The sequence below is a fragment of the Capricornis sumatraensis genome, chromosome 11 (assembly GCF_032405125.1).
Source record: "Capricornis sumatraensis isolate serow.1 chromosome 11, serow.2, whole genome shotgun sequence".
NCBI classification, from domain to species: Eukaryota; Metazoa; Chordata; class Mammalia; order Artiodactyla; family Bovidae; genus Capricornis; species Capricornis sumatraensis.
This window is the reverse complement of record NC_091079.1, coordinates 94,320,774-94,346,380: the sequence shown is the minus strand read 5'-3', so window position 1 is coordinate 94,346,380 and position 25,607 is coordinate 94,320,774. Positions and strand designations below refer to the sequence as shown.

The 25,607-nt window shown below is 38.1% G+C and overlaps 1 protein-coding gene across 1 annotated transcript in view; it reads left to right on the top strand.

The window, feature by feature from the left end:
- Positions 1-25,607, top strand: part of CNBD1 (cyclic nucleotide binding domain containing 1) — a 493,800-nt gene that overhangs the window by 276,645 nt on the left and 191,548 nt on the right. The window contains exon 7 of the mRNA XM_068983440.1: positions 5,664-5,842. Coding sequence (XP_068839541.1) covers positions 5,664-5,842 — 179 coding nt within the window. The remainder of the gene's footprint in view (positions 1-5,663; positions 5,843-25,607) is intronic.

Here is a 25,607-nt window from a genome sequence, read left to right as displayed (position 1 = left end):
TCAAACAGTCTTTGATATTAATTGTAGCAATATTTTTTGAGTGTGTTTCCTAAAGCAGAGGAAATAAAAGTAAATATAAGCAAATGGAACTTAAATGTAAAAGCACAGAAGAGGAAACCATTGACAAAAAGACAACTTACTTAATGGGAACAATTTTTTGTAAGTAATGCGATTTTTATATAAATGGAGTTAATATCCAAAATATTTTAAAAACTCATACAACTCAACATCAAAAATATAATTAATTCAGTTAAAAATGAGCTGAATAGATACTTTTCAAACAATACATGCAAATGGTCAACAAGCACAGGGAAAGATGCTCAGTCTCAGTGTCAGGGGAATGCAAATTAAAACCAAAGTGGAATACTATGTTTCACCTGTTAGAATGGCTATCATCGAAAAGACCAGAAATGACAAATGTTGGCAAGGATATGGAGAAAAGGAAACCTTTGTAAGCTGTTAGTAAGAAGGCAAAATGGTGCAGCCACTGTGGGAAGCAGTATGGAGGTTTCTCAGAATACTGGTATAGCACCCTGCAGTCCCATTTCTGGGTATTCATCCAAAGAAACCAAAACCACTGATTTGAAAACACTAATTTGAACATGCACCCAGTATTCATAGCAGCGTTATTTACAACTGCCAAGATATGGAAGGAACACAAGTGTCCATCTACAGATGACTGAATAAAGAACATTGAATACTATTCAGCCATAAAAATAATATTTTGTCATTTGAGGCAACATGGATAGACTTAGAAGTTATTATGTTGAGTGAAATAAGTCAGAGTTGGAAAGACAATTATATGATATCACCTATATATAAAATCTAAAAAATAAAACAAACTAGGGATTATAACAAAAAGAAACAGGCTCACATATATAGAGAACAAACTGGTGGTTACCAGTGGCGATAAAAAAGAAGAGAGGGGTAAGATAAGATGGGATAGGGGATTAAGAAGTACAAACTACCTTATATAAAATAAATAAGCTGCTGGGATTTATATAGTGCCATACATGGAATATAAACATGCGTGCTTAGTCACTTCAGTCGTGTCCAACTCTCTGCGACCCCATGGACTATGGCCTGTCAGGCTTCTCTGTCCATTGGATTCTCCAGGCAAGAATTTGGAGTTGGGTTGCCATTTCCTTCTCCAGTGATAAAGTGTGAAGTGAGTGAAGTGAAGTCACTCAGTCGTGTTCGACCCCCTGCAACCCCATGGACTATAGCTCACCACGTTCCTCCATCCATGGGATTTTCCAGGCAAGAGGACTGGAGTGGGTTGCCATTTTCTTCTCCTGGAATATAACCATATTTTATAGTAAATAGAAATGGAATATAACCTTTAAAGAATGAGTCACTATGTTGTATATCTGAAATTTACATAATATTGAACATCAGCTATATCTCAACAAAAAGAGAAAGTTATATCTACCTAATATTAATAAAATATTTTCTTTTAAAATAGAGCCCCTCGTTGCCATTTCAAATACAGCTATCATCTTTTATATAAATGGAGTTAGCAGATTCCAGAATGGCTTTGTTTGACTGCTTTTTGAATAAGTATAATTTGGGTACTGATGAGATATTTTCTGACCAAAAATATTTTCCATGGATCTCAAAGTCCCTATATTCCTTAAACTCCTTAGTTGGGCTTCCCTGGTGGCTCAGATGGTAAAGAATTTGCCTGTAATGTGGGAGACCTGAGTGATCCTTGAGTCAGGAAGATTCCCTGGAGAAGGAAATGGCAACCAACTACAGTATTCTTGCCTGGAGAATCCCATGGACAGAGGAGCCTGGTGGACTACAGCCTATGGGGTCACAAAGATTAAGGCACAACCAAATTCCTTAGATTGCTTAAACTCTTAAGGCCTCCTTAATATCATAGATATTTTTAAAATTTAAATATAAAAATTGATACATTGCAAGCAGAATTTATTTAGTTAGAGTCACTGTCACTGGGCCAAGGCTGAAAGAAAAGGAAAATTTCCTCCAGAGGCCTGAAGAATGACATTCATCAGTAAGGTGAACATGTTTTATGAATAGAATTCAGTGAAATTCCAACAATATTCACACAGAAAGTATGTTCAGCTGTGAGTAACAAAGAACTAGAGGACATTAGTTTATAACATTTTTCAGGTTTATTTTATTTTATGTTACATAATGAGAAGTCACAGGACAGTAGTTTAAAGACGTGAGGTGAGGCCTCCGAAATTCTCCTTGCATTTTCCTCAGCTCAAATATCCTATACCCATTCTAGTGTGGAAAAAGGGGTGATGTGCATATCTGGAAATCAAAAATCCTCTCAATGTTTTATTAATCAGAATGATCATGTGACCACACAAGTAAACATCTCTGGGAAATGCAAGGTGTTTTTTTTTCTTATACAACCCACATGAAAGCTATTCAAAAACAATGTTTCAGACTTCCCTGGTGGTTCACTGGTTGAGTCTGCCTACCAATGCAGGGGGCATGTGTTTGAACCCTGCTTCAGGAAGATCCCACATGGCACAAGACAACAAAGCTTCCCTAAGGCAGCCACTGAAACCCTCATGCCGCAACCACTGAAGCCCACACACCATAGCGCCCAGGTTCTACAGCAAGAGCATTCACTGCAACAAAGAGCCTGTTCAATGCAGTTCAGTCATTCAGTCGTGTTTGACACTTTGTGACCCCATGGACTGCAGCACACCAGGCCTCGCTGTCCATCACCAACTCCCAGAGTTTACTCAAACTCACGTCCATTGAGTTGGTGATGCCTTCCAACCATCTCATCCTCTGTCATCCCCTTCTCCTACCACCTTCAATGTTTCTAATCATCAGGATCTTTTCAAATGAGTCAGTTCTTCACATCAGGTGGCCAAAGTATTGGAGTTTCAGCTTCAACATCAGTCTTTCCAATGAACACCCAGGACTGATCTCATTTGGTATGGGCTGCTTGGTTCTCCTTGCAGTCCAAGGGACTCTCAAGAGTCTTCTCCAACACCACAGTTCAAAAGCATCAATTCTTTGGCGCTCAGCCTTCTTCACAGTCCAACTGTCACATCCACACATGACTACTGGATAAACCATAGCCTTGACTAGACAGACATTTGTTGGCAAAGTAATGTCTCTGCTTTTTAATATGCTGTCTAGTTTGGCCATAATTTTCTTCCAAGGAGTAAGTGTCTTTTAATTTCTTGGCTGCAGTCACCATCTGCAGTGATTTTGGAGCCCCCCCAAAAAAAGTCTGCCACTGTTTCCACTGTTTCTATTTGCCATGAAGTGATGGGACTGGATGCCATGATCTTAGTTTTCTGAATGTTGAACCTGTGGACCACAATAAAGATTCAGTGGAGCCAAAAATAAAACATAAGCATTTTTTTAAAAAAAGGAATATTTCTGCAGTGCCTTTGTCACACAGATTAGATGTTTAATAAGAAATGATATTGAGCTATCTAGGAAGTATTTATTTTAAGCTCAGGCATCCAAAGAAACACTATGTTTGCTTTAGTGAAGATTAAAGAAAATCACTATTTTATAGTCACCATGTACAGATGGCTTAAAGCTCAACATTCAGAAAACTAAGATTATGGCATCCAGTCCCATCATTTAATGGCAAATAGATGAGGAAACAGTGGAAATAGCAGCTAACTTTATTTTTCTGGGCTCCAAAATCACTGAAGATGGTGACTGCAGCCATGAAATTAAAAGACGTGTATTCCTTGGAAGGAAAGTTATGACCAACCTAGACAGCATATTAAAAAGCAGAGACATTTCTCTGATAATGAGTGATGTTGAACATCTTTTCATGTGTTTGTTAGCCATCTGTATGTCTTCTTTGGAGAAATGTCTATTTAGTTCTTTGGCCCATTTTTTGATTGGGTCATTTATTTTTCTGGAATTGAGCTGCAGGAGTTGCTTGTATATTTTTCAGATTAATTGTTTGTCAGCTGCTTCATTTGCTATTATTTGTTGGGAGAATGGCATTGAAATATGTATAATATCATATAAGAAACAAATCGCCAGTCTAGGTTCGATGCAGGCTACATGATGCTTGGGGCTGGTGCACTGGGATGACCCAGAGAGATGGTATGGGGAGGGAGGTGGGAGGGGGGTTCAGGACTGGGAACGCGTGTACACCCGTGGCAGATTCATGTTGATGTATGACAAAACCAGTACAGTATTGTAAAATAAACTAAAGTAAAATTTAAAAAAAGTAGAAAAACAAACAAAACAAAATGAAAGTAGAGACATTACTTTGCCAACAAAGGTCCGTCTAGTCAAGGCTATGGCTTTTCCAGCGGTCATGTGTGGATGTGAGAGTTGGACTGTGAAGAAAGCTGAGCGCTGAAGAATTGATGCTTTTGAACTGTGGTGTTGGAGAAGACTCTTGAGAGTCCCTTGGACTGCAAGGAGATCCAACCAGTCCATCCTAAAGGAGATCAGTCCTGGGTGTTCGGTCATTGGAAGGGCCGATGTTGAAGCTGAAACTCCAATACTTTGGCCACCTGATGGGAAGAGCTGATTTAATGGAAAAGACCCTGATGCTGGGAAAGATTGAGGGCAGGAGGAGAAGGGGCGACAGAGGATGAGATAGTTGGATGACATCACCAACTCAATGGACATGGGTGTGGGTGAATTCCGGGAGTTGCTGATGAACAGGGAGGCCTGGCATGCTGTCGTTCTTGGGGTCGCAGAGTCCAACACGACTGAGCAACTGAACTGAACTGAGCAGATGTACAGATGGTATACAAAAGAGCCCCCCATTAAGGACTCAGCTTAGACAAAAGCAGAGAAGGCAAGCAGGTGACATATCATAGGGGATAAAAAGAAAGAAATGCAGGTATCCATTAAAGTCAACTTGTAAAGTTTTTATTTACAAGTTAATAAGCAAATGGTAAGAAAAGCACCCCACTTGAATAATTTCCTCGTTTGGAGCCATTAGTAAGTGATAGAGAAAAGGAGCAACATCATCCAGTTCCCATGATGTGCTTCTCCAAGATGACGGGCTTCAGAAAAACTAAAACTGATTTGTGTTTCGTTCAAACCTTCACAAGTGAATGAGCCTTCCAGACCTTCAGCATATATTTGAACTTTAGGTAGTGGGGTTGGATGACAGATTGTGGAGAGTTAGAAAATGGAATAGAAGAAATGTTGAAAAAATACCCAAAACTTTTTCCTAGTAATGATCCATTTCTCTTTTCATAGTATATTCTTTACTCAGTTCTATGAGTGATTCATCCTGCCTAGAGCAAACATAAATGAAAATTATTAGTGATAAACTGCTACTTATATAAAACAAAAAGAATGGCACTTTTGAAGGGGACAGAAACATTTTAAAAAGTTCAAGGGCTTTTCTGGCACTTTTCTCCTCATTTTGCCTGAAATCTATTAATCTTGATTTGTCACCACGATTTTTTCCTAGAATTTATCAGTTCCATAAGGGGATTGATTAAATAGCTGTCAGCAAATAGTACTCTAAGTGTAGATATCTTTGTTATTTTTGTTATTTGTCTAAATTTTTGTGAGGCCTAACTGCTACATTAAAGTCACTGTCAATGAATAAATAAAAAGAAATCTGCTAAAAGGGAAGCAATTGTAATATGTATTGCAGACACATACATGTCAAAGCACCTTTGAAATAAGGTCTATAGTATATCTTGTTTGGTTTTATTTTCTTTCAGTGATTGGAAATGATGGATTTTATATAATACTGAAAGGCCTAGCCCGACGTCAAACACAAATATATAAAAATCTGATTGAAGAACATGACTCTACAACCTCTTTCATGCCTCAGAGTTTTCACAGCTTTGTTTTCAGTGAAGACATCAGAAACCCTCTATTGACTGGAGTTGGTCACACAGTAAGAAATGAATATTTGCTCCTTCAATAAGCAATGATGTATCATTGTTATAAACTTTATCTCTTCCAGATATTTAAATTTACATATATCCAGTGTTACCTGAAATATTAAAGCTAATATAGCTTTTAAAAATTAAAAATTATACTGTCATCACAACTGGAGATGTGTTTTAAAAAAGTTAATGTGGGATGCCTTCCACAACATACTGCCCACTGACTGGTGTTTTGTGGTGCATTTGATTACTGAGACAAAACCATTCTAATTAGATCACTAAATGAAAAAAGAGGGCTGTTTTGAGATAAGAGAGAGGGAGGGAGTGACTTAAGAAAGGGAACACAGAGGACAGAACATGAAGGACCTTTTAGTAAAATTAAGAGTGTGTGCTTGTGCTGTCTGTCTCAAGAGCAATGATAGGTAATCAAAAGGTTGATTCTATTAAATCAGAAAGTCTCGACTGAAGAAAACACTTTGTTTATATGCAATGTTTGAAGACTATCAACTGGCTCAAATAAAGATTTAGATCTTTCTGGATACCTGGATACCCCACATGAGGGTCAGAACTGGTTCAACTAGAACTGCAGCTCTAAAAGCCAGTTTGGGATATAGGGTGATCAAGATGCTCAGAGGAGTAAATAGCCGAAGAAACTAATTAAAATCAAATGATTTTAGCACTAAGGATTGAAGTCAGGAAGACCTAGAATATTCTTAGATTCAAGAAGGATAAGCATAGATAAAGACAATAAAGACAGACATGGATAAAATATTAATGTTTTTTTTCAGTCATTAAGTCATGTCCAACTTGTTGCAACATTATAGACTGCAGCACAACAGGCTTCCCCATCCCTCACTATCTCCCAGAGTTTGCCCAAGTTAACATCCATTGAATTGGTGATGTTATCCAATCATTTCATTTTCAGCTGCCCTCTTCTCCTTTTGCCTTCAGTTTTTCCCAGCATCAAGGTCTTTCCCAATGAGTCGACTCTTCACATCAGGTGGTGAAGAATTTTGGAGCTTAAGCTTCAGAATCAGTTCTTCCAATGAATATTCAGGTTTGTTTTCCTTGGGGATTAACTGGTTTGATCTCCTTTGCTGTCCAAGGGACTTTCAAGAGTCTTCCCCAACACCACAATTCGAAAGAATCAATTCTTTGGCACTTAGCCTTCTTTAGGGTCCAGCTTTCACATCCGTTCGTGACTGTTGTAAAACCATAGCTTTGACCTTGTGGAACTTTGTCAGTAAAGCGATGTTGCTGCTGTAATATGCTGTCTAGGTTTGCCATAGCTTTCCTTCCAAGAGGCAAGTGTCTTCTAATTTCAAGGCTGCAGTCACCAACTGCAATGACTTTGGAACCCAAAAGAAAAAATGAGACAAAAACATAGAAGTATAAATTGTTGATCACACATGAATGACTAAGGCTTCTAAACTTCTATCTTGATTGGAATGGAAAAGAATGAACTCATTACTCAATGGCCAACTACTGTGTTGTTTTTCAGTCATTCAGTCATGTCCAACTATTGCGACCCCATAGACTGTAGCACGCCAGGCTTCCCTATCCTTCATTATTTCCAAGAGTTTGCTCAAAGTCATGTCCATTGAGTTGATGGTACCATCCAGCCATCTCATTCTCTGTCACCCCCTTATCCCCCTGGCTTCAATCTTTCCCAGCATCAGGGTCTTTTCAAATGAGTCAGCTCTCTGCACCAGGCCCCAAAGTATTGGAGCTTCAGCTGCAGCATCAGTCCTTTCAATGAGCATTCAGGGTTGATTTTCTCTAGAATTGACTTGTTTGCTCTCCTTGATTTCCAAGGAACTCTAAAGAGTCTTCTCCAGCACCACAGTTCAAAAGCATCAGTTCTTCAGTGTTCGGCCTTCTTTATGGTCCAACTCTCACATCCATACATGACTACTGGACAAACCATAGCTTTGACTATATGGAACTTTGTTAGCAGTGATGTTTCTGCTTTTTAATATGCTGTCTAGGTTTGTCATAGCTTTCCTTCCAAGGAACAAGTGTGTTTTAATTTCATGGCTGCAGTCACCAACTACAAAGACTTTGGAACCCTCCAAAATAAAATCTGTCATTGTTTCCATTTTTTCCTCATCTATTTGCCATGAAGTGATGGGACCAGATGCCATGATCTTCATTTTTTAAATGTTGAGTTTAAGCCAGCCTTTTCACTCTTCTTTAAGCCAGCTTTTTCACTCTTCTCTTTCATCTTTATCAAGAGGCTCTTTCGTTTCTCTTCACTTTCTGCTGTTAGAGTGGCATCCTTTGCTTATCTGAGGTTATTGACATTTCTCCCAGCAATCTTCATTCTCAGTTCAGTTCAATTCAGTCACTCAGTAGTGTCTGACTCTTTGTGACCCCCATGAACTGCAGCACGCCAGGATTCCCTGTCCATCACCAACTCCTGTAGCTTCCTCAAGCTCATGTCCATCGAGTCAATGATGCCATCCAACCATCTCATCCTTTATCGAACACTTCACCCCCTGCCTTCCATCTTTCCCAGCATCAGGGTCTTTTCCAATGAGTCAACTCTTTGCATCAGATAAACAAAGTATTGGAGTTTCAGCCTCAGCATCAATCCTTCCAATGAGTATTCAGGACTGATCTCCTTTGGGATGGACTGGTTGGATTTCCTTGCAGTCCAAGGGACTCTCAAGAGTCTTCTCCAACACCACAGTTCAAAAGCATCAGTTCTTCAGCACTCAGCTTTCTTTATGATCCAACTCTCACATCCAGACATGACTACAGGAAAAATCATAGCTTTTTCTAGAGGGACCTTTGTTGGCAGAATAATGTCTCTTCTTTTTAATATGCTTTCTAGGTTGGTCATAGCTTTTCTTCCAAGGAGTACGCGTCTTTTAATTTCATGGCTGCAGTCACCATCTGCAGTGATTTTGGATTAGAATCTTAATTCTAACTTGTGATTTAGCATTTCACATGATGTACTCTAGAAAGTTAAATAAGTAGAATGATAATATACAGCCCTGGCATACTCCTTCCCAATTTTGAACCAGTCCATTTTTCCATGTCTGGTTCTAACTGTTGCTTCTTGACCTGCATACAGGTTTCTCAGGAGACAGGTAAGGTGGTCTGGTATTACCATCTCTCTAAGAATTTCCTGGAGTTTCTTGTGATCCACAGTCGATGCCTTTAGTGTAGTCAACAAAGCAGAGGTAAATATTTTCCTGGAATTCCCCTGCTTTTTCTATGATCTGGTGGATATTGGCAATTTGATTTCTGGTTCCTCTTCCTTTTCTAAATCCAGCTTGTACATCTGGATGTTCTCTGTTCATGTACTGCTGAAGCCTAACTTATAGGATTTTGAGCATTACCTTGGTATTTTGTGAAAGGAGCATAATTGTGTGGTAATTTGAACATTCTTTCACATTGCCCTTCTTTGGGATGTACATGAAAGCTGACCTTTTCCAGTTATGTGGTCACTGCTGAGTTTTCCAAATTTCCTGGTGTATTAAGTGAAGCATTTTAACAGCATATTCTTTTACAAGTAGAAATACCTTAGCTGGAATTCCATCCACTCCAGTCTTCTAGGATCAAGTTGTTTGCTTGTTGAAGACAAAACTCAAGAATTTAATGAAATAAGATGGGACTACCAACTCTGAATCCTGAATTAGGTCTTTGAGGGCAGCAGTAATAGGTGTCATTCTTACATGAATGTAGTAGTGTTTTTGTTCCAGCTTTGCATAATTTTTTTGTTCCAGGTGATGTATAATTTGACAAGAAAATTTGTCTGTGTTTAGGGTGTGTATCTTGGTATTTTGATATATGTATTGTGAAGTGATCAGCACAATCAAGCTAATTAACATATACATCATCTTATATAGTTAAATATTTGTGTGTTTGTAATGAGAACACACTATCCTCCTAGTAAAGTTCAAGCATACACTATTTTGTGTGTGTGTGTGTGTGTGTGCATATGTGCTCATTTGCTCAGTTATCTCTTACTCGTTGTGACTCCATTGACTTCAGCCCAACCAGCTCCTCTGACCATGGAGTTTTCCCAGCAAGAATACTGGAGTGAGTTGCCATTTCCTACTCCAGGGGATGTTCCTGACAGGAATCTAACCTGCATATCCTGCGTCTCCTGCACTGGCAGGCAGATTCATATTGTTGCTTATATTCAGTTCAGTTGCTCAGTTGTGTCTGACTCTTTGCGACCCACGAATTGCAGCACGCCAGGCCCCCTGTCCACCACCATCTTCCGGAGTTCACTCAAACTCATGTCCATCAAGTCAGCGATGCCATCCAGCTATCTCATCCTCTGTCATCCCATTTTCCTACTGCCCCCAATCCCTCCCAGCACCAGGGTATTTTCCAGTGAGTCAACTCTTCACATCAGGTGGCCAAAGTATTGGAGTTTCAGCTTTAGCATCAGTCCTTCCAATGAACACCCAGGACTGATCTCCTTTAGAATGGACTGGTTGGACCTCCTTACAGTCCAAAGGACTCTCAAGAGTCTTCTCCAACACCACAGTTCAAAAGCATCAATTCTTCAGTGCTCAGTTTTCTTCACAGTCCAACTCTCACATCCACACATGATTATATTACTGTGTTGTATACTAGATCTTTAAGAGTTACTCATCTTGCATACAGCAAACTTTGTACCCTTTGATCAATATCTGTCCATTTTCCCTAGCCCTTACACCTTGTGGCTTCCCTTGTGGCCCAGCTAGTAAAGAATCTGCCTGCAATGCAGGAGACTTGGGTTTGATCCCTGGGTTGGGAAGATCTCCTGGAGAAGGAAAAGGCTACTCACTCCAGTGTTCTGGCCTGAAGAATGCCATGGACTGTATAGTCCATGGGGTCGCAAAGAGTCAGACATGACTAAGCAACTTTCACTTTCACTTTATACCTTGCACCAACATTCTACTGTCTTCTATGAGTTTGACTATTTTAGATAAAATATATATGTGAGATCCTATCTGTCTTTGTTTGGCTTATTTTACTTCAGTTCAGTTCAGTTCAGTCCCTCAGTCATGTCCGACTCTTTGCGACCCCATGAATTGCAGCACGCCAGGCCTCCATGCCTATCACCAACTCCTGGAGTTCACCCAAACTCATGTGCATCAAGTTGGTGATGCCATCCAGCCATCTCATCCTCTGTCGTCCCCTTCTCCTCCTGCCCCCAATCCCTCTCAGCATCAGGGTCTTTTCCAGTTAGTCAACTCTTCACATCAGGTGGCCAAAGTATTGGAGTTTCAGTCTCAGCGTCAGTCCTTCCAATGAACACCCAGGACTGATCTCCTCTAGGATGGACTGGCTGGATCTCCTTGTAGTCCAAGGGACTCTCAAGAGTCTTCTCCAACACCACAGTTCAAAAGCATCAATCCTTCAGTGCTCAGCTTTCTTCACAGTCCAATTTTCACATCCATACATGACCACTGGAAAAACCATACCCTTGACTAGATAGACCTTTGTTGGAAAATTAATATCTCTGTTTTTTAATATGCTATCTAGTTTGGTCATCACTTTCCTTCCAAGGAGTAAGCGTCTTTTAATTTCATGGCTGCAATCACCATCTGCAGTGATTTTGGAGCCCCCCCAAAAAAAGTCTAACACTATTTCCACCATTTCCCCATCTATTTCCCATGAAGTGATGGGACCAGATGCCATGATCTTCGTTTTCTGAATGTTGAGCTTTAGGCCAACTTTTTCACTCTCCTCTTTCACTTTCATCTAGAGGCTTTTTAATTCCTCTTCACTTTCTGCCATAAGGGTGGTGTCATCTGCATATCTGAGGTTATTGATATTTCTCTTGGCAATCTTGATTCCAGCTTGTGCTTCTTCCAGCCTGCTGTCTTTCATGATGTACTCTACATATAAGTTAAATAAGCAGGGTGACAGTATACAGCCTCGATGTACTCCTTTTTGTATTTGGAACCAGTCTGTTGTTCCATGTCCAGTTCTAACTGTTGCTTCCTCACCTGCATACAGGTTTCTTAAGAGGCAGGTCAAGTGGTCTGGTATTCCCATCTCTTTCAGAATTTTCCACAGTTTATTGTGATCCACACAGTCAAAGGCTTTGGCATAGTCAATAAAGCAGAAATAGATGTTTTTCTGGAACTCTCTTGCCTTTTCGATGATCCAGTGGATGTTGGCAATTTGATCTCTTCCACTTAGCATAATGTCTTTCAGGTTCATTTGTGCTGTTGCAAATGTCAGAATTTCCTTCCCTTTCAAACTTAATAAAATCCCATTGTTTGTGTATACATGGTATTTTCCACTTCCGTTCATCCATGGATAAATAGATTGTTTCCATATTTTAGCTATTGTGAATAATAAGTCAATAAACAAGGAAATGCAGCTGTCTCTTCAATATCTTGTTTTCCTGTTTTTTTAGATGACAGCACAGAAATGAGATTCCTGGATTGTATGGTAGTTCTGTTTCAGTTTTTTGAGGGATGATCCATGCATGCGTGCGTGCTTAGTCACTTCAGTCTTGTCCTACTCTTTGCGACCCTGTGGACCATGGCCTGCCAGGCTCCTCTGTCGTGGGATTCTCCAGGCAAGAATACTGGAGCGGGTTGCCATTTCCTTTTCCAGGGAAGCTCCCATACTGTTTCTTAAAAAGGCTCTACAAATTTACATGTCCACCAACAGTATACAAGGATTCAATTTTCACCACGTCTTTTCTTTTTGATAACAGCTGTTCTAACAGATGTGAGGTGATATCTCATTATGGTTTTAGTTTCATTTCCTTGATGGTTACTGATGTTGAACACCTTTTCAAGCACTTGGTCATTTTAATGTATTATTTTAAGAAATATCTATTTAGGTTGTTTTCGGATTTAAAACATTGTGTTATTTGTTTCTTTGCTATTGAATTGTGTGAGTTCCTTATATATTTTGGATAGTAACCCCTTATCTGATATATGGTTTAAAATTTTTCTCCTGTTATATGGGCTACATTTTCATTTGTTTATTTTTATTTTGCTGTGCTGCTGCTGCTGCTGATAAGTCGCTTCAGTCGTGTCCGACTTTGTGCGATCCCATAGACGGAAGCCCACCAGGCTCCCCCATCCCTGGGATTCTTCAGGCAAGAACACTGGAGTGGGTTGCCATTTCCTTCTCCAATGCATGAAAGTGAAAGGGAAGTCACTCAGTCATGTCCGATCCTTAGTGACCCCATGGACTGCAGCCTACCAGGCTCCTCCATCCATGGGATTTTCCAGGCAAGAGTACTGGAGTGGGTGCCATTGCCTTCTCTGAAGCTTTTAAGCTTAACGTAATTCTGATGGTTGATTTTTACCTTTATTTGTACTTCTGGTATTGTGTCCAAAAAATCATTACCAAGGCCAGTTTCAAGGAGCTTCTTTCCTGCCTATTTTTCTAGGAGTTTTGCAATAGAAGATCTTGTGTTTAAGTCTTTAATCCATTTCAAGGTAATTTTTGTAGTATGCTCTAAGATATGAGTTCGGTTTCAGTATGTGGTTATCTGGTTTTTCAAGCACTATTTATAGAAGAGACTATTCTTTCCCTGTTGAATTTTCCTGAAGTCCTTGTGAAATATATGTTGACTGTATGTGACGGCATTTATTTCTGAGCTCTGTTTTCTGCTCCATTGGTATGTCTCTCTTTTTATGCTGATGCCATAGTGTTTAAATTACTATATCCTTGTAGTAAAGCTTAAAATTAGATCCTGTAAGGCCTCTACCTTTGTTCTTTTGTCTCAGTATTGTTTTGGTAATTCAGTCTTTTGTGGTCCCATACAAAGTTTCTGTTCAGTTCAAATTTTAGGATTTCTTTATTTCTGTGAACAATACCACTGGAGTTTTGATAGGGGTCACATCGATTCTATATATGACTTTGTATAGTATAGACATATTTATAATATTAACTGCTCCAGTCCATGAACATGGGATATCTTTCCCTTTGTATCTTCTTCAATTTTCATCATAAAAGTTCTGCAGTTTTCATTGTACAGATCTTTCAGTTCCTTGGCTATATAAATTTTTAATTATTTTATGTTTTTGATATTATTGTGAGTGGGATAGTTTATTTGTTTTTCAGGTGTTCTATTAGTATATAGAAATGCCACTGATTTCTATACATTGATTTTATATCCTAAAGCTTTATTGAATTTTTAAATTAGTTCCAACAGCTTTTTAAAAAATTTTTCTGCATATAAGATAATTTCACCTACAAATAATAAAACAATTTACTGTGTCCTTTATGATTTGGATGCCTTTTACTTCTTTGTTTTAACTAATTGGTCTAACTAGGATTTCAGTATCATATGGAATAATAGTGATGAGAGAGGTATCCTTGTCTTTTTCCTGATCTCAGAAAAAAAAGCTTTCAATCTTTCACCATTGAGTAGGATGGTAGCAATGGCTTTGTCATAACAGCCTTTATTGTGATGAGGCATGTTCCTTCTATACTCAATTTGTTGAAACGAAAGACTGGTATATTTTGTCAGATTTTTTTCTGTATATATTGAGGTGATCATATGATCTTTATCTTTCATTCTGAGAATGTGGTGCATCACATTTATTGATTGCATGTATTGAACTATCCTTGCCTCCCAGGGATAAATTTCACTTGGTCATAGTGTATAATTCTTTTAATATGCTGTTGAATTGGAGTTGATAATATGTACATTTTAACTATGTTAATTTTTCCTATTTGTGAACAAAAAATATCTCCATTTATTTGTGCTTTCTTTAATGTCGTTACTGTTTTATAATTTTTAGTACATATCTTTAAGTTTATTCCTAAGTATTTTATTATTTTTGTTCTTATAAATGCTTTCTCAATTTTTTTGTATAATTTGTTATTATGTATAGAAAAGACACTGATTTTGTATGTTACTTTTGTATTCTGCAACTTTACTGGATTTATTTATTATTTATAACAAATTTTGGTGGAGTTTTTCAGGTTTTGTACATATAACATCATGTCATGTACAAGCAAGTTATTTTATTTCTTCCTTCCTGATTTGGATATCTTTTCTTCCTTTCTCTCCTTTTGTTTTTTTTTTTTTTTTTCTTTTCTTCTTCTCTTTCTCTTTGTACCATTTCTCTGCCTAGGATGCTAGTACTATGTTGAAGAGAAGTGGAAAGAGTGGGCATCCTTGCCTTCTACTAAATATTTTTAGGTTTTTATTGGTGGGTTGCTGTTAAATTGTTACTTCTGTGGGGGAATGAGGACTGGGTGGGAATTCCCAGCCTTCCTTCTTGCTGATGTCTATGATATTGTTTTGGTTTACTGTCTTGGCTAAGGTGGAAGATAGTAGGGAGAGGGAATTTGAGATTTCTACTTGATCTTCCTTACTGATAGCTCTTAGCACAAAGACCAAGAAATCAATATGGGGTCAATATCAAGTATCCATTCAAATTACATATTTAAAGTCCATGGAAGCTGTCATGTGGTGGTTCTATGAATCCAGTGGCACCACTGTGAACCAGACCTGGGCCAAGCTCAGTTTCTTTATTTTTTATTTTATTTTTTTTTTTTCCCATTCTGAGTCTTTGTTGCTACATACATGGACTTTGCCTCTAGTTGCAGAGAGCAGAGGCCACTCTCCAGTAGCAGAGTATGGGCTTCTCATTGCAGTGGTTTTTCTTTTTGAGAAGCAAAGGGCTCTAGGGCATGTGGGCTTCAGTAGTTGCAGCATGTGGACTCAGTAGTTGCAGACCCCAGGCTCTAGAGCACAGGCTCCATAGTTGTGGTGCACACGCTTCGTTGCCCCACAGCATGGGGGATGCCCCTGGATCAGGGATTGAACCGGTGTTCCCTGCATTGGCAGGGGGACTCTTTGCCACTGAGCCATGAGGGAAGCCCCCAAACTCAATTTTTTTATTGCATTCTCTATATTTTCTCACTGTAAAGATGGCAATTATGATACTTAATGTACCAGGTTTTAAAGTCTCTACCCTGAGTTTCAGAGTTCAACAGAGTACTTGCTGGGGTTGTGTATGCAAGGTTATTTGGAGCTATCATATCCTTATAATAAAATATTAAGTCAAATTCTTACCTTTTTCTGTTTTCCAACTATAGAAGAATAAGTTTTCCTTATATGCTACCATGGAGTTCTTTGGTTATATCAATTTAAGCTGATGATAAATTTTCCTAAAATATTATTTCTTTTATCCATTGTATTTATATCCCCCCAAAACAGTTATTCTTTTTGAAAATTTATTTTTAATTAAAGTATAGTTGAATTTCAACATTGTGTTCATTACTGCTGTACAGAAACATAACTCAGTTATTCTTTTCTATGGTTCTTAATACTCATCCCCAACATCTCAAAGTCTAAGATACTGTAGCTTCCTGAGCATTGTCTTCTGACAATACCCTTGCCCTGTTCAGCATCATTAAAAGTTTTATCAATTGTACTGCCACAGCAGGCCAGGAACTACCACTACTAAAGTAATGGCTTTTTATCGCAAGCTGGCTGGCAAGCAGTTAATAACTCTAAATCATTCTTTTTTCTAGTACTTATAGAATATTTTGAAAAAATAATATAGATAAAACCAGACAATTCTATTGCATGTCAGCAACTCTAGCGATTTTGTTCTTAAGTCTGCTGAAGAAAAAGTATGTGACTATTGCCTATAATTTAATTTGGATTGGTAAAAATATAAAGTATCCTTATGGACCCTGTTTCCTATAGAAAATGTGAGTTACATTTTAAAACATGCTATTTTTTGTCTAATATTATTGACTTGCTTTTCTGTGTATTTATTTAAAAAATAAGCATTAAATATTATTTATGTTTGTGAGTTTTGTTGTTTTTCACAAAGCGTTATGTTTTACTTTTCCTCCATCTATTTGGCTTCTTTACCACTATTTGCTTTTTTTTTTATTGTGTTGTATCAGAGAAAAGCCTCTTGAAGAAAGTGAAAGTGGGGAGTGAAAAAGTTGGCTTAAAGCTCAACATTCAGAAAACAAAGATCATGGCATCTGGTCCCATCACTTCATGGGAAACAGATGGCAAAACAGTGGAAACAGTGTCAGACTTTATTTTTTTGGGCTCCAAAATCACTGCAGATGGTGACTGCAGCCATGAAATCAAAAGACGCTTACTCCTTGGAAGGAAAGTTATGACAAACCTAGATAGCATATTCAAAAGCAGAGACATTACTTTGCCAACAAAGGTCTATCTAGTCAAGGCTATGGTTTTTCAAGTGGTCATGTGTGGATGTGAGAGTTGGACTGTGAAGAAAGCTGAGCGCTGAAAAATTGATGCTTTTGAACTGTGGTGTTGGAGAAGACTCTTGAGAGTCCCTTGGACTGCAAGGAGATCTAACCAGTCCATCCTAAAGGAGATCAGCCCTGGGATTTCTTTGGAAGGAATGATACTAAAGCTGAAGCTCCAGTACTTTGGCCACCTCATGCAAAGAGTTGACTCATTGGAAAACACTCTGATGCTGGGAGGGATTGGGGGCAGGAGGAGAAGAGACGACAGAGGATGAGATGGCTGGATGGCATCACTGACTCGATGGACATGAGTCTGAGTGAACTCCGGGAGTTGGTGGTAGACAGGGAGGCCTGGCGTGCTGCGGTTCATGGGGTCACAAAGAGTTGGATACGACTGAGCGACTGAACTGAACTGAACTGAACTGATCAGAGAATCACATAAAAAAAGAGAAGTAATACTATCTTAACTCTTTAACTTAAAATTTTGTAAACAAGTGGGCATTATCTGAGTATAATGAGCATAAAGTGAAAAGCATTCAGTCAAAAAATCAAATACATTTTTTATGAGATGCAAACATATTACACTTATTCCCTGTTACAGATCTAAATTTGACTAAAAGAAATGGTAAAGTACAAATAACAATTTTTGTTTTTGTTTTTCTTGATATTGATTTATATAGTAAGGCAAATTTGTTTTGTGGTGGCTCAGACAGTAAAGAATCTGCCTGCAGCATGGGAGACCTGGGGTCCAATCCCTGGGTTTGGATAATCCCCTGGAGAAGGGAAAGACTACCCATCCAGTATTCTTGCCTGGAGAATTCCCATAGACAGAAGAGCCTGGAGAGGGCTGCAGTCCACAGGGTTGCAAAGAGTCGGACATGACTGAGCGAGTAAGCACATCACATATAAGGAAAAGAGAGAAAAAAACATTCATTTACAAGATCATCAGTAAGGATCCTAAGTAATTTAAAAATCTTTAGTTTGTTTTTAATTAGTTTCACAATTTTTCAAAGAACAATCATAAAGAAAATCAAGTTTCCTTAGAGTCAATTCAGGTATGATATGGTATATTTTAACACAAACGTACACACACACACTCACTCTGCATTTTATACCTTATTTTGTATTTTATACTTTATATACCCCTAAAATTGATATATATTTGGTTACACTGGTATTTTTATTAAGATGTATTTTTAACATGATAACATTTAGCAACATTATACAAGAAATTTTTAAATGGAAGCTCTTTATTACTAAAAATAACTTTATAGTTTATTAGTAGAGCTTTTCTTTGAACAATAAACATTTGAAGACATGTGCAATGAAAATCCTTTGATAAATGTATATTGAACAATTTGGACCGAGTAGGCGGAGCCTGGTGGCCAGCCGTCTATGGGGTTGCACAGAGTCGGATCCGACTGAAGCGACTTAGTCGTAGTAGTAGTAGTAGGGTAAAATTACAAAATAGCTTTAATATTTTTAATAACAAAGCTTTAAAACAATCTGTGTAGTAGTATTTTTCCATGCTCTCTGGATGAAATCTCAGTCAGATTCCTAGTTATTAACAAGTAGCCTCATTTTTAGATATTAAAATTTGCAGTCTTGTCTTCATATCAAAATTTCAAACTCTCATGGTTGACAACACAACTTGCATCTTATTAAGCTATAATTCTGCAGTGGGGGAAGGAGTTCACGATAGTTTATTCCCCCTTTCTTACTCTGCATCCTCTTCTATTTATTAACTGCTTTTTCTGCTCCTCTCAGAGGATCAGGAAGGAAGGGAGAATGAATATTAGAGGTGAATTTATGGTTACCGTCAGTGATTTGGTGTCTAAACGCAATCTTTTGTATGTCTTTCCTTCTGTAACTCCCTTGAAAGGTAATGTCTTGTGAATGCATGCTCAGTTTTGTCTGATTCTTTGTGACCCAATGAACTGTAACCTGCCAGGCTCCTCTGTCCCATGGTATTTTTGAGGCAAGAATACTGGAGTGGGTTTTTATTTCCTCATCCAGGGGATCTTCCCAACTCAGAGGCTGACCTGTGTCTCTGTATTTCCTGCATTGACAGGCAGATTCTTTACCACTTGAGCCATCTGGGAAGCCCACTGTCTTGTACAGTGAGTTATTTAATACAGCTTTTGTCCCTGGCTTCATGCAGTGGAGATCACAGAAGTCTTTTGAATCAACTCGCCACTTCAGGCAGATCCCCAGGTTTGCTCCCTTTGCAGAGAGTTCCACACTCTTTAACTTTGGTGAGTCCACCTAGCTGATGGGAGAGGGAGAGCCACACACTTAGCCCATCAGCCTCCTGTCTTCTTGTGACTGAACTCAAGTTTGGCTGCCCACTGATCAATCAGTCAATACGCACAAGGTAGGTGAACGGTTGCTTTCTCAGAGAAAGGAGAAATTGCTTTCTCAGAGTTCTAGCAACCTGGGGAGAAGGTGGATTTGTGCTCCAGATCAACTCGGAAGAGTCTGCTTGGCTATGACTGCTTTTGGAGTCTCAGTGAATCATCCAGGCAGGAGGTTGGGTTCTGTGTCATTTCCCCTTGCATGCAGACTGGCTGACTCCTGCTGATCTTTCTTCAGATGCTATCTTGCCCACGTGATCTGCCTGCAGGATTGCTAATGAGGCTACTGGGAGTAGAGAGCTAGTCATTTTCTTACTACTTAATGCTTCATTCTTATTTCTTTCAATCTGGGAAAAGAATCAACAGGTTAGCAAGGCACTGTGTGTGTTCAATGGAGAATAAGTTAGAAGTTAGGTTAAATTATCTAGTGATCTCATTCCTATAATGAAGTTCTTTTAAGGCCAGAGAGGAACAGAAGCAGGCAGACAGGAAAGGGGCAGAAAGAGCTGCTTTCAGTCCTCACTTTGAGCTTTGGGCAAAGGGAAGGAGGAGGATCGGAGATGATTGCAGGACTCTGACAGCTCTCACTACACAGACCTCTCTGTCTTTTCCATCAGTACTGTGATCTCAGTTTACAGTCTCTCAAGGCGGAAAATGAGCTAAAGTTCACAAAATCAATTTTACGATTGATAAATCTCTATGCAAGTTCTACACATTTTGATTTCTAATACTCTGAAGCAACAGGAAAAGTCACTTTCACTGTAGGGAAACTACCCAGAGCACTCTGTTACATAAATATCCATTCAATCTTTATTATGTGTGCATATATAGTCTACTTTATATCACTTAAATTTCTATAAATACAAGTTTAACATCTTAGAATAATTGAAAATATTGCACTTAATATTATATGTGTTTTAGGTATAACACATCTTATGTAATGATATATCCTGTTAGAATATATCTATATGAATATAATAGGATGTTGTGTGTACACATAAAAATACATATAGCACATAGAATGGAATAGATTATATATATTGCCACATGAAATCTTACATATAAAATTATTTATTAATTTTCTTGAAACTCCCCCATCTGACAAAAACTGGGATATTGAAATATATCTATATTACTTATGGGTTTTGCCACACAAAAAATTAATTTCAACAAGATAGTTTCTCAGAGTAAAAACGTTTTTTCATTGTGTGTGTGTTTATGCATGCTAAAAATTCAGTTAAATCAACTAGTTTTATTAAGCAGTTATTATGTAAATATTTTTAAGTGCTGTGTTGAGTATACAATATAATCTTAAAATGGTTAGAGATATAAATTTTGAAACTGTCTACATAGAAGTGTGATATTAAATCCATAAGATAGATAAAATCTTAAGGAAAATAGTATTGAAAAGAAAGAGCTGAACTCAAGGAGCAAATCTTAAGTAAATTTCTCACTTGAGAAAAAGGAAAGTAGTCACTATATATCCCAGCAACGGAGCTGACTAGAAATATGACAGGGAGAAGAAAATTCCCCTGAAGGTGAGATGATTAAATAATTATTGGTATTTGGAGGCCTTTCCTTTTACAATGAGAACTTTGCATGAACCCCTCATGTTTTCTTGCCTGGTTGTAGGTGGTGACTCTTCGTGAGTATTTTGTTATGTGACTTGGTAACATCCTAAAATGGAGAAAATAGGTTTCCTTTGAGGATTATAATTTAACTAAAAGTTAAAACCTTTATTTTTGTTTAAATTTATTTTTTAATTGGAGGAAGATTGCCTTACAGTGTTGTGTGGGTTTCTGCTGTAGAACAATAGGAATCAGCCATAGTTTTCCATGTATCTCTTCCCTCTTAAGCCTCCTTCCTCTCCCCTCACCCATCCCTCTAGGTCATCACAGAGGGTCAGGCTGGGCTCCCTGTGTTATGTAGCAACTTCCCACCAGCTCTCTATTGTACCCTTGATAGTGTTTATATGTCTACACTACTTTTTCCATTTGTCTCACCCTCTCCTCCCCCCACTGAATCCATAAGTCCATTCTCTCCATCTGCATCTCCACCCTCTCCTTGCAAATAGGTTCATCGATACCATCTTTCTAGATTCTGTGTGTATGTATTAATACACAATATTTGTTTTTCTGACTTACTTTACTGTGTTTAACAGGCTCTAGGTTCATGCAACTCACTGTAACAGACTCAGATTTGTTCCTTTTTATGCTTGAGCAATATACATATTACCATACATCTTTATCCATTCATCTGTCAATAGTCATCGAGTTTGCATCCATGTCCTAGCTATTGTAAATAGCTCTGCAACAAACATTGGGGTACATGTGTCTTTTAGAATTGTGGTTTTCTCAGAGTATATGCCTAGTAGCGGGATTTCTGGGTCATATGGTATCTATTCCTAGTTTTTTAAGGAATCTACATACCCTTCTCCATGATAGCTATATCAGTTTACATTTCCACCAACAGTGTAGCAGAGTTTCCTTTTCTCCACACCCTCTCCAGCATTTATTGTTTGTAGATTTTTTGATGACTGCCATTCTGACTGGTGTGAGTTGATACATCATTGTAATTTTCATTTTCTAACAATTAGTAATATTCAATATCTTTTCATGTGTTTGTTGACCACCTGTTCCTGTTCTTTGGGGAAAAGTCTGTTTAGCTCTTCTGCCCATTTTTTTGACTGGGATGTTTGTTTTTCTAATTAATATTGAACCGTATAAGCTGCTATATCCTTTGTCTCACTTGAAATTATGTTCTCCTATTCTGTTACGGGACTTCCCTGGTGGCTCAGACGGCAAAGCATCTGACTAAAGTGCAGGAGACCTGGGTTCAATCCCTGGGTCAGGAAGATCCCCTGGAGAAGGAAATGGCAACCCACTCCAGTATTCTTTCCTGGAAAATCCCATGGACAGAGGAGCTTGGTGGGCTACAGTCCATGGGGTCACAAAGAGTCATTCTGTTATCTTTTAATCTTGTTTATTATTTCATTTGCTGTGCAAAGACATTTAAGTTTAATTGGGTCTCATTTGTTTATTTCTGTTTTTATTCCCACTACTCTAGTAGATGAGTCAAAGAGGATCTTGCTGTGATTTATTTCAAAGTGTGCACTGGCCTATGTTTTGCTCTAAGAGCTTTATTGTTTCTGGCTTTACATTTAAGTCTATAATCCATTTTGAGTTTATTTTTGTGTGTGATGTTAGGAAATGTTCTAGCTTCATTCTTTTAAATGTTCAGTTCAGTTCAGTTGCTAAGTCGTGTCCAGCTCTTTGTGACCCTATGAACCACAGCATGCCAGGCCTCCTGTCCATCACCAACTCTTGAAGTTTACTCAAACTTATGTCCATGAGTCAGTGATGCCATCTAACCATCTCATCCTCTGTTGTACCCTTCTCCTCCCACCTTCATTCTTTCCCAGCATCAGGGTCTTTTCAAATGAGTCAATTCTTCGCATCAGGTGGCCAAAGCATTGGAGTTTCAGCTTCAGCGTCAGTCCTTCCAATGAATATTCAGGACTTATTTCCTTTAGGATGGACTGATTGGATCTCTTTGCTGTCCAAGGGACTCTCAAGAGTCTTCTCCAACAAGGCAGTTCAAAAGCATCAATTCTTTGGCATTCAGCTTTCTTTATGGTCCAACTCTCACATCCATACATGCCTAATGGAAAAACCAAAGCTTTGACTGGATGAACCTTTGTTGGCAAAGTAATGTCTCTGGTTTTTAATAAGTTGTCTAGGTTGGTCCAAACTTTTCTTCCAAGGAACAACCGTCTTTTAATTTCATGGCTTCACTCACCATCTGCGGTGATTTTGGAGCCCAAGAAAATAAACTCTGTCTCTGTTTCCATTGTTTCCCCATCTATTTTCCATGAAGTGATGGGATCAGATGCCATGATCTTAGTCTTCTGAATGTAGCTGTACAGTTTTCCCAGTACCACTTATTGAAGAGACTGTCTTTTCACCATTGTATATTTTTGCTTCCTTTGTCAAAGGTAAGGTGCCCATAGGTGAATGGATGTAACTCTACTTTGTTGCATTGGTCTATATTTCTGTTTTTATGCCAGTACCATACTGTCTTGACAACTGTCTCTTTGTAGTATGGCCTGAGGTCAGGAAGGTTGATTCTTCCAGCTCCACTCTTCTTTCTCAAGATCACTTTGGCTCTTCAGGGCCTTTTGTGTTTCTATTTGTTCTAGTGCTTTTTGAATGGTGGAAAATACCATTGGTATTTTGATACAGAGTGCATTGAATCTGTAGATTGTTTTGAGTAGTATAGTCATTTTCACAATAGTGATTCTTCCAATCCAAGAGTATGATATACCTCTTCATCTGTTTGTGTCATCTTTGATTTCTTTCATCAGTCTCAAATAGATTTCTGCATACAGGTCTTTTCTCTCTTTAGGTGGGTTTATTCCTAGGTATTTTATTCTTTTGCGCCAATGGTGAATGGGATTGTTCCACTAATTTCTCTTTCTGAGTTTTCATTGTTCATGAATAGGAATGCAAGGGATTTCTGTCTATTAATTTTATATCCTGCAGATTTACTATATTTATTGATTTGGGCTAGTAATTTCTTGGTGGCATCTTTAGGGTTTCCTGTGCATAGAATCATGTCATTAGCAAATGAGGGTTTTATTTCTTCTTTTCAGTCTGGATTCCTTTTATTTCTTTTTCTCCTGTGATTTCTGTGGCTAGGACTTCCAAAACTATATTAAATGATAGTGGTGAGAGTGGGTACCCTTGTCTTGCTCCTGATCTTGGAGGAAATGCTTCCAGGTTTTCACCATTGAGAATGTTTGCTATGGGTTTGTCATACATGGCCTTTATTATGTTGAGGTAGGTTCCTTCTGTGCCTGCTTTCTGAAGAAATAGGTGTTGAATTTTGTCAAAAGCTTTCTCTGCATCTGTTGAGATGATCGTATATTTATTTTTCATTTTATTAATATAGTTTAACACAATGATTGACTTGTATATATTAAAGAACCCTTACATCCCAGGGATAAACTCCACTTGCTCGATTCCTTTAATGTGTTGCTGGGTTCTGTTTGCTAGAATTTAGTTAAGGATTTTTGCATCTTTGTTCATCAGTGATATGGTCTGTGATTTTCTTTTTTTGTGTATAGTTTCTTTGTCTGGTTTTGGTATCAGGAGGATGGTGGCCTCCTAGAATGAGTTTGGGAGTTTTCTTTCCTCTGCAATTTTCTGGAAGAGTTTGAACAGTATAGGTGTTACCTCTTCTCTAAACATTTAGAATTCACCTGTGAAGCCATCTGGTCTCAAGCTTTTATTTTTTGGAAGAATTTTGATCACAGATTTGATTTCATTGCCTGTGATTGGTATGTTCATATTTTCCATTTCTTCCTGTTTCAGTCTTGGAAGGTTGTACTTTTCTAAGAATTTACCCATTTCTTATAGATTGTCCATTTTATTGGCATATAGTTGCTTGTAATAGTCTTTTATGATCCTTTATATTTCTGCATTGTCTATTGTAACATCTCCTTTTTCATTTCTAATTTTACTGATGCAACTCTTCTCTCCCTTTTCTTCTTGATGGGTCTGGCTAATGGTTTGTCAATTTGATCTTCTTAAAGAATCAGCTTTAAGTTTTATTGATCTTTGCTATTGTCTCCTTCATTTATTTTTTTATTTATAACCAGTCTTATCTTTATGATTTATTTCCTTCTACTAATTTTGTTTTGTTGTTCTTTTTCTAGTTGCTTTAGGTGTAAGGTTAGCTTGTTTGTTTGATGTTTTTCTTGTTTCTCTAGGTAGGCTTGTATTGCTGTAAACTTGCCTCTGAGCATTGCTTTTACTGTATCCAATATGTTTTGAATTGTGTTCATCATCCTATTTCTGGCATAGACTATGGTTTAATAAATAATAGTATACTATTATTATTGGGATTCCCTTGTGACTCAACTGAGAAAGAATCTTCCTGCAATGAAGGAGACCTGGGTTTGATCCCTGGGTTGAGAAGATCTCTGGAGAAGGGAAAATCTACCCACTCCAGTATTCTGGCCTGGAGAATTCCATGGACTGTATAGTCCATGGGGTCACAAAGAGTTGGCTATGACTGAGTGACTTTCATTTTCATCATTACTCTTAATATAATTGAATCAGATTAAGAAAAAAATATTAAGAATATTGATTCATACTGCAGGATAAGTAACTCTCTTCCAACTTTTATCGTGGCTGTTAGGCTGGAGTCAATCCGTATCCTAAACACTTCCTAAAAGTTTTCC